The sequence below is a fragment of the Equus przewalskii genome, chromosome 6 (assembly GCF_037783145.1).
Source record: "Equus przewalskii isolate Varuska chromosome 6, EquPr2, whole genome shotgun sequence".
In the NCBI taxonomy this organism is placed as follows: Eukaryota; Metazoa; Chordata; class Mammalia; order Perissodactyla; family Equidae; genus Equus; species Equus przewalskii.
Genome location: NC_091836.1, coordinates 71,550,450 through 71,565,648, shown reverse-complemented (window position 1 = coordinate 71,565,648; position 15,199 = coordinate 71,550,450). Strand labels below are relative to the sequence as shown.

The following is a 15,199-nucleotide window of genomic DNA, read 5'->3' as shown; positions in this document are numbered from 1 at the left end:
GTAACGACAAGAAAGTTTGTTGACAGGTTGGACGTAGAGCATCAGAGGAAGAAAAGAGCCAAGATTTCCGGCCAGAACAACTGGAAGACTGGTGTTGCCATTTCTTGAGATGGTTTTGGGGGGGAACTATCTGGAGCTCATTTTTGGGTGGGTTGAGTTTGAGATGCCCATTAGAGTAGAGATGTTGAGGGGGCAGGAGGGCATATGGGTCTGAAGGTCAGGGGAGAGATTTAGGCTGGAGATGTCAATTTGGGAGTCATCAGCACATCGTTGATAGTTAAAGCCATGAGACTGGATGAGATCACCAAATGAGTGAGTGTAGATGGAAAACAGTTTCCTTCAAAATTCAGAATTTGAGGAAACGAGGAGAAACAGCAAGCCAGACTGGAAGGAGGGATAAGTAGAAAGCCAGGCGAGTTAGGTGGTATCCTGGAAACCAAGTAAAGAAGGGGTTATCAGGAAGGAGGTAACGCTCCACTACGGCCTGTTCCTGTTTGTTTGTTTCCCTTGTTTCTATTGTTTCCCCAGCAGACCATTAGCTCCTTGAGGGCACAAACTGGGGAGTTTCCATGTCTCCAAGACCCAGCCTGACCTCTCCCTTCTCATGGGTCCCTTATCTCCTCGTCCTGTGGCCTATGTCCCCATCAGTCTCTCCTCTGTCTACTTTTCCTTACAGGACCCCTACCTCCAGCACCCTTCACCTCCCATCCTTCCTGACAGCTCTGGCCTGATGGAAATTCCCCAATAACCTAGAGTTTCTTAATAAGGTCCTCAGCCAGGTTCAACAAGTCATGGTGACTGGTTAGCTAGGGGAGGGGGGAAGGGAAAGCGAGAAGTGGAAATTTGGGGCAATTCTCTATTTTTGGCTCGGGCAACTGACTCAATGACATCATTATCCATCATTTACCCTTGCCAAGTGTTTGACTTTCTTTCATTTCAAGGATAATAAGACTCAGACTCTAAGAGGTTAAGAAGTTTGCCCCATATTCCTTCATTTGTTCCACTGTTTGGTCAACATTTATTGAGTGCCAGACACCTTGATATGCCCTGTGGAAAGAGAGATGAAGCAGAAAAAATCCCTGTCCTAGAGAAAAGTACGGTCTAATGAGAACTAAGACAATTAGGGAAGAGGGTAGGAAATCTTAAAATCAATGTACACAGAGAGCGTTATGAGAGCACAGAGTGGGGAGAGATGAATGGGTTCTGGATAAACTGAGTTTAGACTTTTGTTCAAGGGAAGGAAACATTTGAATAGGCCTTGAAGGATGATTAGGAGTTTACCTGGTAGACAACTGGGAGAAGGGGATGCACAAAGAGGCATATTACATGCAAGGGCATGGAGTTGAAAGCAGATGATGTGTTTTGAGAATAGTGAGAATCCCTTTGGGCAGAGCTAGGTGTCTGGGGATGGAGAGAGAGATGGAAAAGAATATTAAGAGGTCTCAGATGAGGGGCTGGCCCAGTGGCGCAGCGGTTAAGTTTGCAGGTTCTGCTTTGGCAGCCCAGGGTTCGTCGGTTCCGATCCCAGGTGTGGACATGGCTCCACTTAGCAGGCCATGCTGTGGCAGGCGTCCCACATATAAGGTAGAGGAAGATGGGCACAGATGTTAGCTCAGGGCCAGTCTTCCTCAGCAAAAAGACGAGGATTGGCGGCAGATGTTAGTTCAGGGCTAATCTTCCTCAAAAAAAAAAAAAGGTCTCAGATGAGGAAGGGCTTTGATGGCCCTGAGATGGAGTGGATGGGATGGGAGCCAGGCATCCTGGGTCTTACCTTGGCCCAATTACTGACTTGCTGGGAACCCCTGGAAGGTCCCTTCCCATCCCCCAGCTTCTATTTTTCTAACACAATATCCCAACGGTGTCTCCAGCTCTGATGTGAGTCCCTAGAAGACACTCTTCAGACCTGACCTTTTCTGTCCTGAGCTGTTACTTGCTCCTTCCTTGTGTTTTATACAGGCCAGGGCCCGGGCTGAAAGCAGGAGGCAGTATGGGGATCTCCCAACAGTCAGAAATAAATCCAGAGCCCATAGCCTAGAGAAGGAAATCCATGGCTCTGTGCAGAGAATTCTCCAGGATTCAGGAAAGGCCAAAACTGAGTGATTTGAATTCAGTGCTAGTGAGAGCTGCTTCCACGATCCTTGAGGAGTATCGCTGGCCCTGGTAGGGGACAGAGGGGACAGTCACTATCTTTCGTGCATACTGAGGGATGTTTGGTCTCCAAAAGGCTTTCAGACTCATAATTTCCTCTTATCCTCACCCCAGCCCTGGGAATCCTGCCCCTAGTTAGCATACGGGGAATATGAGGCTCTGGAAAGGTAAGTGGCTTGACCAAGCTGAAGCTGCCACTTTAGAATGTCAATCTTTCATTCACTCCACAAAACTTTCTTATGGGCCGGTCTGTGCTTGGTGATGGGGACAAATAGAGGAATCAGATCTGAGTGTCATGCTCTGGAAGCCCTCAGGCTAGTTTGGGAGGCATAAACCAAATCATTAGGCTCTTCAGGGCTGGTCTCTGTCTAATTCATCTCTATTTCCTCAGCACCTGGTCCAGTGCCTGGCACAGAGAAGCCACTCAATAAATGCTTGTGCAATATGGTGTTTTAAAAAAATTCAGTCTAATGGAATTGAATTATAGTTCATGTGATGAACGCTACAGTAGAGACAGGTTCTGAGGAGAGTGGGAACACTGAGAAGAGAAGAGCAACGTGTGGGAGAGGAGGTGGGGAAGGCTCCTCAGGGAGATGAGAGCTTGCAGGAGGAGAAGTTGGGAAAGGACATTCCAGACAAGAGGGGACAAGGTGTGCAAAAGCACAGAGACCTGAAAGGGTGTGGTGTGCTCAGCGCACAGCAGTGACTGAGGGCCTACTTGTGGCCATCTTAGTGATGGGCGCCGTGGGAGAAACAGGGCCAGAAGACAGTGTCCTGTCCTCAAAGGATGACACGTATCCTTGGATGAGGGCCAGGAGACATTGAGAAAGGTTTCTTTGAGCAGAGGAAGCTTCAGCAGGGCTGTGAAGGATGCTTCAGAGTCAGAGAGAAGGAAGGAAAGAGGAAACCTTCCAGTTTGGGGGGGGCTCCCTGAGCAGGAACTGGGGTGTGGAGTGACTGAGGAGATTGCCCTGGCAGGAGAGCACGACGTGTGGAAGGATGCTGGAGGAGGCTGGAGAGCCCCACTGGGTGGGCCGGCTGAGGGAGTGCACGCTTGCTGGGGTATAATCTTCCTTCTATCTTAGGGTCACTCAACACCTCGTTTACTGTCTGGTCAGCAGTCATCTGGGCCTCTCTGGGCCTGCCTCTGCCTTTAGGATGGCTGGATAAGCTAGAAATGATCTCCGTGGATTCTCTTCCAGTTCTCTAGAAAGCCAGCCCTGGGAGGGGTGCTCAGGCCAGGCCTCTATTTGCATGGTGGGTTTGCATGTATTTGCTTACCAAAGCTAGGGTTTCCTCACTCTGACCAAAGCAAAAATAAACAAAAAGTGGGAAGAGAGACCCACTGTGTGGGAGGCAAAGGCCGAGGGGACACAAACCTACACAAACATGCACATACACTCACCATGACACCCTCCCAGCACACACAGGTGTGCTAGGCAGAATAAAGGCCCCCTAAAGATGTCCATGTCCTAATCCTGGAACCTGTGAATATGATGTGTTACAAGGCAAAAGGGACTTTGCAGATGTGATTAAAGGTAAGGACCTTAAAATGGGGAGATTAGCCCGGATTATCCAGGTGGGTCCAATCTGTTTACATGAGTCCTTAAAATCGGAGAATCTTTCCCAGCTGTGGTCAGAAAAAAGGTATGATGAAGAAAGAAGAGTCAGAGAGATGCTACACTGCTGCCTCTGAAGATGGAGGAAGGCAGCCATGAGCCAAGGAATGCAGGCAGCTTCTAGAAGCTGGGAAAGACAAGGGAACTGATCCTTGTCTAAAGTCTCCAGAAAGACATCCAGCCCTGCTGACACCTTGACTGTAGCCCCCTGAGACCCATGTTGGACTTGTAACTTACAGAACTGGAAGATAATAATTCATGTTGTTTTAAGCCACGAAGTTTGTGGTAATTTGTTATGATACCAATAAAAAATGAATACACAGGCACACACCTACATCCTCGTGCTCAAATAGACACTGAGTCACACTGTAATACATGCTTGGACAGACACAGGCAGGGAGACCCAGAGATAGCAGCAGACTCATAGTGGAGGCTGGGGAGCAACGAGCCTTCAGGTGTGTGCTGTGGGGGTGGGGTGCAGTTGTAAGGCCTCTTCCTTGTTTGTTGTGAAGAAAGCACAGAGCCAAGGCCTCACCCTTTTTTTTTTTAAAGATTGGCACCTGAGCTAACCAAGCTTCCTGACCTGAGCTGCGACTCTTCTCTTTTTTTTCCCTTCTTCTCTCCAAAGCCCGCCAGTACATAGTTGTATATTCTAGTTGTAGGTCCTTCTGGCTCTGCTATGTGGGATGCCGCCTCAGCGTGGCCTAATGAGCGGTGCCATGTTTGCGCCAAGGATCCGACCTGGCGAACCCCCGGGGCCACCAAAGTGGAGCATGTGAACTTAACCACTCAGCCACAAGGCCCGCCCCCAAGCCCTCACCGTTTGATCACATTTCTCACAGCCTTGCTTTCACTCTGTTCCTCCAGTCTTCACATCAGTTTTGGGACTCTTTTTACCTTAAAAACTGATGAGTACACAACATGGATGAACTTTGAGAACATTATGCTAAATGAAATAAGCCAGTCACAAAAGGACAAAGACTGTATGATTCCATTTATATGGGGTACCTAGAGAAGTCTAATTCATAGAGACACAGAGTGGAATGGTGTTTGCCGAGCCAGCCCTGATGGCCTAGCAGTTAAAGTTCAGCACATGCCACCTCTGCGGCCTGGGTTCAGTTCCCGGGCATGGAACCATACCACTCATCTGTCAGTAGCCATGCTGTGGTGGTGGCTCACATAGAAGGACCAGAAGGACTTAAACTAAAATATACAACTAGGCACTGGGGCTTTGAGGAGGAAAAAAAAAGAAAAGAATCGTGTTTAAAAAAAAAAATGGTGGTTGCCAGGGGCTGGGGGAAGAGGGAATGAGGAGTTACTGTTTAATGAGGGCAGAGTTACAGTGTGGGAGGATGAAGCAGTTCTGGAGATGGCTGGTGGTGATGGTTCCACAACCATGTGAATGTACTTAATGTCACTGAACTGTACACTTAAAAACGATACATTTTATATTGTGTACATTGTACCACAATTTAAAAAATAAAAATTAATATATGAGCAGACGCCATTTTGGAGAATGGGCTCAGGGGGCAGTCACCTGATGGCCACTGTGGTGCAGCTGGAAACGGAGACTCTGGTTCCCTGACATCTGCCTCTTGCTCCCATTATGCTGTCACATCTCTACTCTCCATCTTGATGCCCCACTCTAGTCCAGACTATCACCTCCTGTAACCTGGACCACTGCAATAACCGACTAACTTCCCGCACCCACTCTGAAGTCACATAGCAGCCTAAAACCTTTCCCTGGCTGCTTTTAGCCTCTGAGCTGAGATCCTTGCCAGAAGGATCTCAGTGTAGGCAGGAACGTTGGGTGGAGACCAGGGAGTTAGTTCCTGCCTGCCTGACCACCCCAGCTCCAATCCCCCTGAATCTTGTCACCGTAGTCACAGCCCGGGGGCCTAACACTCCCCATACTCACGTTCTGCCCTTCTCTTCCATTTCCTGGATTTTTCCAGGCAGGCCAGCCTCCTCTCCTCCCACCCGGATGATAACCAGCCTTTCACAAAAACCACCCTTTATTCCTAAATAGCAAACATTTACTGTCTCGCCCTTTCCCCGCTTGCACCCCCCCATCCTGCACTCCGGGAATCCCAATCCCACTCTTTCTCCCCCTCCCCCACATCCAAGCCTCACTCACTCAGGCTCCTTAGGGAAGTCATCCGTCATTTTACATTTCTGTTTTATAGGTGGGGAAACTGAGGCTCCACCACTTCCTCCTCACTCCTGCTCCCTGCTCCCCTCTGCCATAGTCCCTTCTGCTCTCACCGTCCGGGGCCAGGGCAGTTTCACCAAGATCACAAAGAAATCAAACTCAGAGGGGCCCCCAGAGATCATGCTAGCCCCTCCTGGGCACTCACCCGCTCATTCAGACCACAAATCCTTCCTGAGCACTCCCTCTATGTCAGGCACTCTTCTCAGGGCCCGAGATAGTCATGAACAGAAGGGGCATAAATCCCTGCTCACAGGACATTCACGCTGTAGTGCTGGGAGATGGTCCTGTTAGCACACAGTAACATCAGGTGGTGAGAAGTGTGCTGAAGAGGAATAAAGTCAGGGAAGGCCATGGAGCGTGCTGGGGTGAGGGTGAGTCTATATTCAGGAGAAGGTGGTCAGGAAAAGCCTTGCTAATAAGGTGATAGTTGCGCAGACTCCCCAAGAAATGAGGGAGAGAACCAGGGGACAGTGGGGGAGGAAGACTCCAGGCTGGAATCAGCAACACTTCCAGCAGCTGCTACTCAGATTCCTGATGCCCAAATTCCAGCTGCAGGATCAGCCAGCACCTTTCCCATCTTCTCCATCGTGGAAAATGGCACCAACATCTCCACAGTCCGCAAGCCAGAAACTTGACCATTATTTTTCTTCCGGATCTCTCCCTCTCCACACCCCAGAAGTCCCCAGGCCCTAGAGATCTTATTTACTAAGTATCTCGTGAATCCACTACTTCCTTCAATTCCAGAATTCTTTTTTCCCCATCGCCCTCCAGCCCTACTCCACTCCCAGCCTTCTTCATCTCAGTAAATGGCCACATACTTCCAACTGCTCAGACCGGAAAACCTTGGAGTCATCCTAGCTCCTCCTGTTCTCCAACACCCAACATCCAATCCATTGGCAAATCTCATAAGTGTTCCCTTCAGATTACATCCAGGTTCCCACCCTTCTCTCCACCTCCCCTGCCACCACCTAACCCTGGTTCAAGTCACCATCACCTTGAGCCTGGGCTGTTCAAATAGACATCTATGTCCTTTGCTTGCTTCCCCTTGTCCCTAGAGTCTGTTCCTAGATCGGATGCTGAATGGGGAAAAAAAAAAGTTTCCATTGCGTTCAGAATAAGACCTCAAGTCCCGACCCCGTCTGACTAATGGGGTCTTCCAGGTTCTGCCTGGGCCCACACTCCTGTCATGAGCCCTGCTCCCTGCTCACCAGTTCCACTGACCTCCTTGCTGTTTGTTCTTGGAACATACTGAGTACATGCCTGCCTCAGGGCCTTTGAACTTATTGTTCCCTCTGCCTGGAACACTTCTCCCTCTGTATCCACAGGGCTCCTGTCCTCACTTCACTATGATTTCTACCCAGCTATCACCTCATAACTCTTTCCTATATAAAATAGGCCCTCTTCCATCACTCTCCATCCCCGTACCTGCTTTATTGTTATTCAAAGCACCATCATCATGTATCTATTTATTTGTTTTCTCTCCCCTCCCCTACCTCCACTAGAATGCAAGCTCCCTGAGAGCAGGGACTTTGTCTTCTTCACTGTTGTAGCCCCAGCCCCAAGAACAGCCTAGCACATAGTGGGCAGTTAATTAATCTTGGATTGATTTGTTGAATGAATCCCCACTGCCAACCCCCTGGTCCGAGGCACCATCATCCCAGGCCTGGACTCCTGAAATAGCTCCCTACCTAGTCTACCCACCCCTCCCCTGCCCACCCCCAATCCCTTCTGTACACACCAGCCAGGAGAATCTTTCTAAACTGCCAGTTGAATCATGTCACTCCCCAGGTTTAAACTGCCATGATTAAATAATTTTATAATCCCTTACATTGATAAGACTCTGTGGAAATAGTCACTTTTGCTAGCATGAGTGCATCTTGGAGGGCAATTTGATATCTCTTAAAGTTAATAATGTACGCACCCTTTGAACCCAGCAATTCCACATCATGTCTAGGAATTCATCCTTTAGATAGGTTCTTTTTTTTTTTACATTGTTTTGCAGTAACTTTTTTTTTTTAAGATTTTATTTTTTTCCTTTTTCTCCCCAAAGCCCCCCGGTACATAGTTGTATATTTTTGATTGTGGGTCCTTCTAGCTGTGGCATGTGGGATGCTGCCTCAGCGTGGCCAGATGAGCGGTGCCACGTCCATGCCCAGGATCCGAACTGGCAAAACCCTGGGCCACCGAAGTGGAGTGCATGAACTTAACCACTCAGCCACAGGGCTAGCCCTGGTATTTTTTCTGTTTTCTTTTTTTGAGGAAGATTAGCCCTGAGCTAACATCTGCTGCTAATCCTCCTCTTTCTGCTGAGGAAGCCTGGCCCTGAGCTAACATCCATGCCCATCTTCCTCCACTTTATATGTGGGACGCCTGCTACAGCATGGCTTGCCGGGCGGTGCCATTTCTGCACCGGCAAACCCTGGGCTGCTGAAGCGGAACATGCGCACTTAACCGCTGCGCCACTGGGCGGCCCTGTTTTACAGTAACTTTTTAAAGTTGTGGTAAAATATACATGATAGAAAATTTACCACTTCCGCCATATTTGCGTGTACAGTTCAAGGGCATTAAGTACATTCACATTGTTGCAGAACCATCAGCACCATCTGTCTCCGGAACTTTTTCATCTTCCCAAATTGTTTGGGAATTCGCCTCACTCCTAGAGCCTCAGTTTCCTCATCTGTATGTTGGGAATAATAATGTCAACCTTGCAGGGCTTTGTGAGGGTTACAAGACACAACGATGTATGTAAAACATAATTATGCTAATTGATATAGAGTAGTCCTCGATATATGACTACTAGTGTGATTATGTACGTTAACGTTTAGTAGGCTACAAAATACTTTCATATACACCTTCCAACTACTCCTAAGAGAAGGAAGAGAGACTCATGTCTCTCTTTAGGAAGTGAGGATAGTAAGACCTGCAACACATTAAAGACCACAGGCTGCTACAGTAGGAGGAGGGCAGAGAGTTGATGACTATGGCCTGGTACTCAGCAGTGATGCAGCCCTGGGGAGGCTGACGGGGCAAGGAGAGTGCCTCATAACCAGACATGGACCTTGTCACCTTAGACTTACCTGCGGCAGGACCTTGAGCTGAGAACTGACTGAAACCACAGACCCTGCCCCAGGAGAGGCATTCTACTAGTTGAGTAAATGATGACAGGATCCGAAAGTTTTCCCAAAAGCATGATGAGAAGACATCAATATACATTATTAGAAAAACAGGAGCAGTACCATTTGTCTTCCTAGGTTAATATCAATTTTACTGTCTGCAATGTTTGAGAAACAAAGAATAAGGATCAAGCACTTTTAACTTGAAAAAGCGAACTTTTTTTCTTAACATTTTTTAAATAATGGTTAGTAAAAGGGTTTTTGCTATAGAGAGCATTGTAGTTAATTTCAGACCATACAAGGCATAAAGAAGTAACTCGAGGTGCTGGCCCGGTGGCATAGTGGTTAAGTGCACACGTTCTGCTCCAGCGGCCCAGGGTTTGCCGGTTCAGATCCCGGGTGCGGAGATGGCACGGCTTGGCAAGCCATACTGTGGTAGGCATCCCACATATAAAAGTAGAGGAAGATGGGCACGGATGTTAGCTCAGGGCTAATCTTCCTCAAAAAAAAAAAAAGAAAGAAAAAGTAACTTGAAGATGATGCAATCAGATGTGACAATAATACCCAAGTGTGTAAGTGTGGATAACTCGGCTTCATGAGCTTTTTGCTTCTTTTGTCCAAAGCACAAACGTGTAGTGAAACTACCCAAAAAAAGCAACGCGTAGAACAGTATGTTATCATTGTGAACAAAAATGGGATATATACGGCATAAATGCACAGAATTTCTCTAGCAGTATACCCAAGGGACAAGCACAATTGGTGGTCTCAAGTTCATACTTTTGCAAACATGTGGATGGTATCCTGGATAGTATCCGTAACAATGTAGCATTGTTTTGTGCATGCCCTTCTTGTTGAAATTTACATAAATGGTATCAGATCAGATTCATCATTCCGTATCTTATTTTTCCATTCAACATTTTTGCATATTTGTATACATATACCTACATACATGTATATCATATTTAAATAAAGTATACATTCACATGGTTCAAAAATCAAAAGAGCCTAGAAAGGTTTTCAGAGTCTCATCCCTAATCCTGTGCCCTCCTCCCAAGCAACTACTTTTTAAATTTTTGTGTACCTTTCCAGAATTTTCTTATATAAACACATATATTCTCCTTGCTCCTTTTTTACACAAAAGATTGTGTACTATGATGCCCTTCTGCACCTTTCTTCTTTCACTTAACAATACACTTGGAGATTTTTCCATATTTGTACATCAAGAGCTTTCTCATGCTTTTTACCAGGTTAAATCCCGTTGGGTGGATGTACAATAATTGATTGAACTGGCCGCTTATTGAAAGACAATTGAGCTGTTTCCTAGGCAAAGCCTGCCTGCCGTCCCTGAGAGGGAGGCTGATGAAGCGGTCAGGATGGGCTTGTAAAAGGGGGGTGGGGGTGGGGAGACACTCTACCTTCCCAGGTGGACTGAGGGCAGTGGTAGGAGTAGGACAGGGAGGAAAAGTGGGGATGAGAGGCAGGCAGCAAGGTGGGGTCTCCCCCAGGTTTCCCGGAAGGCTGATATCTCTGCTGACTTTTCCTCCTGTGTCCCCTCTGCCTACTGCTTTGGCTCAGTTCCTTCCTCATGTGCCCCTTACCTGTTGGCCTTCTCCTAACTCTAGGCCTGACTCTGCCCGAGGCATTCCCCAAGACCCAGGTGTCGGGGGAACTGAGGTCTGCCTCTCTGGCCCTGCACTCTCGCTGGCTCTCCACATTGCCCCCCCCCCCCCGCCCCCCGCCCATCAACTCCTGTGGCATCTGGTCCAGGACCCTGAGCAATTACGGAATGCCTCAGGGGCCTTTAGCTGGCCCCAGTTCAGCTTCCCTCTTTGCCCCACTGGCAGCCTCTGGGCACCTAAACCTAGCCTGCCCTGGTCTAGTGGGGATGTGCTGTTGAAGCAGAAACCCCAAGGCTGGCTGGTACCCCTTCCTCTCACTCCCCACCCCTTTCAGTGTTCAGTGTTCAGAGTCTGTGTTTCCTCTTGTGCAGATTTGAGATGACTTGTCCGGCTGGCAGGGCCGTCTGATTGTGGATGAAATACTGGCTGGGGAAATCCAGAGCGGGAGGTGGGGGAGGTGGGTGGCTCCCTCCAAGGTCACAGAGCAAGCTAGTGTTGAAATGCCTTGGTGGGGGCGCAGGGAGGAATTCCTGCCTCTTGGCCCAGACTTCCATACGCCCTTCATTGCTTGGCTCAGCTGCCCTGTGGGGTAAACTGGGTGGGGAGAGCAGAAGATGTGGGCTTGGGAGGGAGACAGGAAATCTGTCCGACAGTCTTTTGGTTACTGTGGTTCTTTCAGGCCTCGTCTACCTCTGACTGTGGCTTCCTAGCAGGAACAGATGGACATGGCCTGGCAGAAGACACAGTTGCTGCTTCTGGCTTTGGTGGCTGCTGCACAGGGTGGCCAGCCCAGGACTCCACGAGCCAAGACGGACCTGATCAATGTCTGCATGGATGCCAAGCATCACAAGACAAAGCCAGGCCCTGAGGACAAGCTGCATGACCAGGTGAGGATGGAGTGAGGTCTGGGGTGGGGAAGAGGACTGACTCTAAAAAGGGAAGAAGTTAACAGAATGAAAAGATCAGCTTTGGGGGGTGATGGAGGCAGAAGGATGGGTGAGATGATCCTGGAGGACCTCCCCCAGTAGACTACCAAATCTACAATAATGGGGGGACCATTTGTTTAGCCCCCACTATGAGCCAAGTTCTTTCCTCACACCTTGTCAGTGAATATGCCCCAAAGGCCTACTTGGTGGTGGTGGGGGGGGGGGGTGTCTCTCCTTATACAAATGAGGAAATAGGCCCAGAGAGGGCAGAGGTACAAGTGGAATGAGAGGCCAATAACTAGCAGGGGCCAAGAGAGGGATTGGTGGTAACTTTCCCAACCTTAGTAATGTGCCAGCCCATGAAGCTCAAAGGCAAGGTAGAAAGAGAGACAGGTCCCTCATGTCACAATGCAGCAAACATGTACAAACAGGCTGCATCTCCCATCCCCTTTAGGGTCTGAAGGGACAGTGACAAATCAGATACTCTGGGAAGACTTTCCAGGACAGGGGCCATTGGCCTTGGCCCTGGAGGATGAGTAAGAATTTTCCAGGAAGGCAAGGCAGGAAAGGGCAGCCTAGCAGAGGACAGTGTATACACGGGTCAGGGGATGACAGCCCAAGCAGTGGCAAGTCTAGCATGGCCAGAGCCAAGGAAGCTGCTGCTCGGAGAGAAGGGGAGGTGAGGCCAGGTCCCCAACTCATAGGTAAGGCCCCTGAAGCAGTCAGGAAATCCGAGCTTGAAGTTGAACTCCAGGCTCAGGAGAGATGCCGGTATGTTATTCTTTCTGGTCTCCTCCTCTGCTCCCCACAGAGTTTCACATTGTGAGAGGGCGGGGGCTGTTCTCAAGGAACGACTGGTGTGGACTGACTCCAGGGGCTTGAAGTGAAGAGAGGGACGCCCAGCAGCCTCGTGACTTCTGAGTCATTTCCAACATTTTGTTTGTTTTGTGTGTGTGTGTGTGTTGTAAAATACACATAACACAAAATTTGCCATTTTAATCATTTCTAAGTGTACAGTTTAGTGGCATTAAGTAATTCACATTGCTGTGCAACCATCACCACCACCCATCTCCAGAACTTTCTGATCTTCCTCAACTGAAAGTCTGTACTCACCACTCCATCCTCGGAAATTTTGACTTCTAAAAGGTGCTTTTGAGAATTCTCTGGAGCACTTCCTCTTTGCCAACAAATGATGCAGAAGCAGACCTTTGAGGGGGACAGATGATTGCCATTCTGAGGGACATGTTCTATATAGGAGTGGCTATTTTTGTTGAGCCCCTGCTATAGGTGAGGAAGGGCTTCTTATTATATTAATTAACTCTTTCAGAGGCAGAAACCACTGACCCTGACTGGCAGGTCAGGGATGAGGTGCACGGGGTTTTGCAGGGCAACCAAGAGTTGGGGTATCTGAGGAGGAGCATGCGTGAAGCCAGGGAGTCCTGGAAGCATGTTCTGTGTCAGTGGCACTGGGCGTGGGCTGGGTTGTTGGAGAGGGGTAGGTTTGGCCTTACCCTTGTGGATTTTCCTTAGTTTCTCCTGAGTGCCCAGACCTGTCACATCCCCTCTCACTTGACCCTGGGCTCTAGAGTTCAGCTCAGAGATTTTAAGCAATTGGCTCATGATGGCTCAGCTCTTGAGTCCCAGCCTGGACTGATTTCTAAAGAGAAACTTCCACCACTTCTACCATCTTACCCGCCTTGAATGGATGTCTCTAGGATTGCCTACCACATTTAATCAGGTCCATGTTCAGGCCCGTGTGCAGACCATCGCCCCTCTGTTCCCTGCTGCTTTCAAGACCTATCTGGAGTCCCCCATCCTGGGTTTCCAGACTCTGGGCGTGCCAGACTAGCCCCCTTCACCTCCACTCCCCACCACAACCTAGGGCCAGGCTCCTCTCTGCCCTGTCCTGAGTTAAAATCTTAACCCCACCGTTTACCAGGAGTGCAGCTTACTTAAACTCTGTAAAAATTGGAGTAATGATGTTTTTACTGGATGGTTGGGAAGATAAAGTGCAAAAGCCCCAGGGACTTTGCACTTGCTGTTTTCTATGCCTACAGTGTTCTTTGTCTTCCCCCCACCCCTGACTAAAACCATAAGCTCCATGAGGGCTGAGATTTGATCTGTTTTGTTCACTGCATATTCTCAGCACCTAGCACAGTGCCTGATATAAGCACTCAGTTAATATTGGCTGGATGCAAAAGAAGTAATAGGAATAACCCAGATAATGTGAAATAACTTTGTAAACTGTTTAGAGATGTACAAATAATAATTGCTCCCTCAGACAGTGGTTCCCCACCCACATCCTCTGCCTTACTCTCTGTTAAAAGCCAATATGATAATTGCATCTACCCCAAAATGGGAACTCCTCAAGGGACAGGCATAAAGGCACCCTCCCCAGAGAATGTGTCTCCTGATGACCTACCTGGGGCAGAGGAGCCAGAATATGCTAGAGATGGCTGTGGAGGGGGAGGACCTAGTCCTGCGTCTTGCCCTCCCAGTGCAGTCCCTGGAAAAAGAACGCCTGCTGCTCGGTCAACACCAGCCGGGAGCTGCACAAGGACACCTCCCTCCTGTACAACTTTAACTGGGACCACTGCGGCAAGATGGAGCCCGCCTGCAAGCGCCACTTCATCCAGGACACCTGCCTCTATGAGTGCTCCCCCAACCTGGGGCCCTGGATCCAGCAGGTACGTGTGTCTCCCTCACCCCAGCCCAGCAGGCTGCCTTCCAGCTCAGTTAAGGCTGCACATGCCAACATCCCTGGCTGAGAGGAGCCCTCCCTCCCCACCTCCCATCCAGGTGGACCAGAGCTGGCGCAAAGAGCGTTTCCTGGACGTGCCCCTGTGCAAAGAGGACTGTGAGAGCTGGTGGGAGGCCTGCCGCACCTCCTACACTTGCAAGAGCAACTGGCACAAGGGCTGGGACTGGACCTCAGGTGGGCATTTGGGAGTGGGGAGATGGAGGCGGGGTTTGGAAAACGGGAGGGGGGGGGGCGTTTGAGGATTTGGGGTTGGGTGTGGATTTCTGGGAGTGGCCAGAAATGAGCTTTGGGCCCAGGAGCCGAATGTCTGTGCCCACACTCTCTCCCCCTGCAGGGTCTAACAAGTGTCCAGCTGAGGCCACCTGCCGCACATTTGAGTCCTACTTCCCCACGCCTGCTGCCCTGTGTGAGGAACTCTGGAGTCACTCCTACAAGGTCAGCAACTACAGCCGAGGGAGTGGCCGCTGCATCCAGATGTGGTTCGACCCAGCCCAGGGCAACCCCAACGAGGAGGTGGCGAGGTTCTATGCCATGGCTATGACTGCTGGGGCCATGTCCCATGGGATGGGGCCTCTCCTGCTCAGCCTGGCCCTGATCCTGCAACTCTGGCTCCTTGGCTGAGCCGCTCCCACTGCTGACACATGGACATCTTCCTTGCTTGTACCCAACCTGGTTGACTTTAGCTCAGCCCAGCTCACCTCTTGCAGATGAGGGGGCCTCACCATGCCCTGGTCATTCCTGATCCAAGATGGGTCCTATGGGGTTCCTCTGACAGCCTATTCTAATAGACAGATCCACGTG

The 15,199-nt window shown here is 49.5% G+C and overlaps 1 protein-coding gene across 1 annotated transcript; it reads left to right on the top strand.

Moving 5' to 3' along the window:
• The first annotated feature begins 11,158 nt into the window (after positions 1-11,158).
• Positions 11,159-15,199, top strand: LOC103549331 (folate receptor gamma-like). The gene is made up of 5 exons (XM_008517605.2): positions 11,159-11,300; positions 11,391-11,598; positions 14,136-14,324; positions 14,437-14,572; positions 14,733-15,199. The coding sequence occupies exons 2-5, from the start codon at positions 11,431-11,433 to the stop codon at positions 15,017-15,019; spliced, it is 780 nt and encodes a 259-aa protein (XP_008515827.2). The 5' UTR covers positions 11,159-11,300; positions 11,391-11,430; the 3' UTR covers positions 15,020-15,199.

Coding starts and splice junctions, on each gene's coding strand:
- LOC103549331 (XM_008517605.2), top strand. CDS start 11,431: ATGGACATGGCCTGGCAGAAGACACAGTTGCTGCTTCTGGCTTTGGTG. Junction 11,599..14,135: donor AGGACAAGCTGCATGACCAG/GTGAGGATGGAG, acceptor TTGCCCTCCCAG/TGCAGTCCCTGGAAAAAGAA. Junction 14,573..14,732: donor GGGCTGGGACTGGACCTCAG/GTGGGCATTTGG, acceptor CTCCCCCTGCAG/GGTCTAACAAGTGTCCAGCT.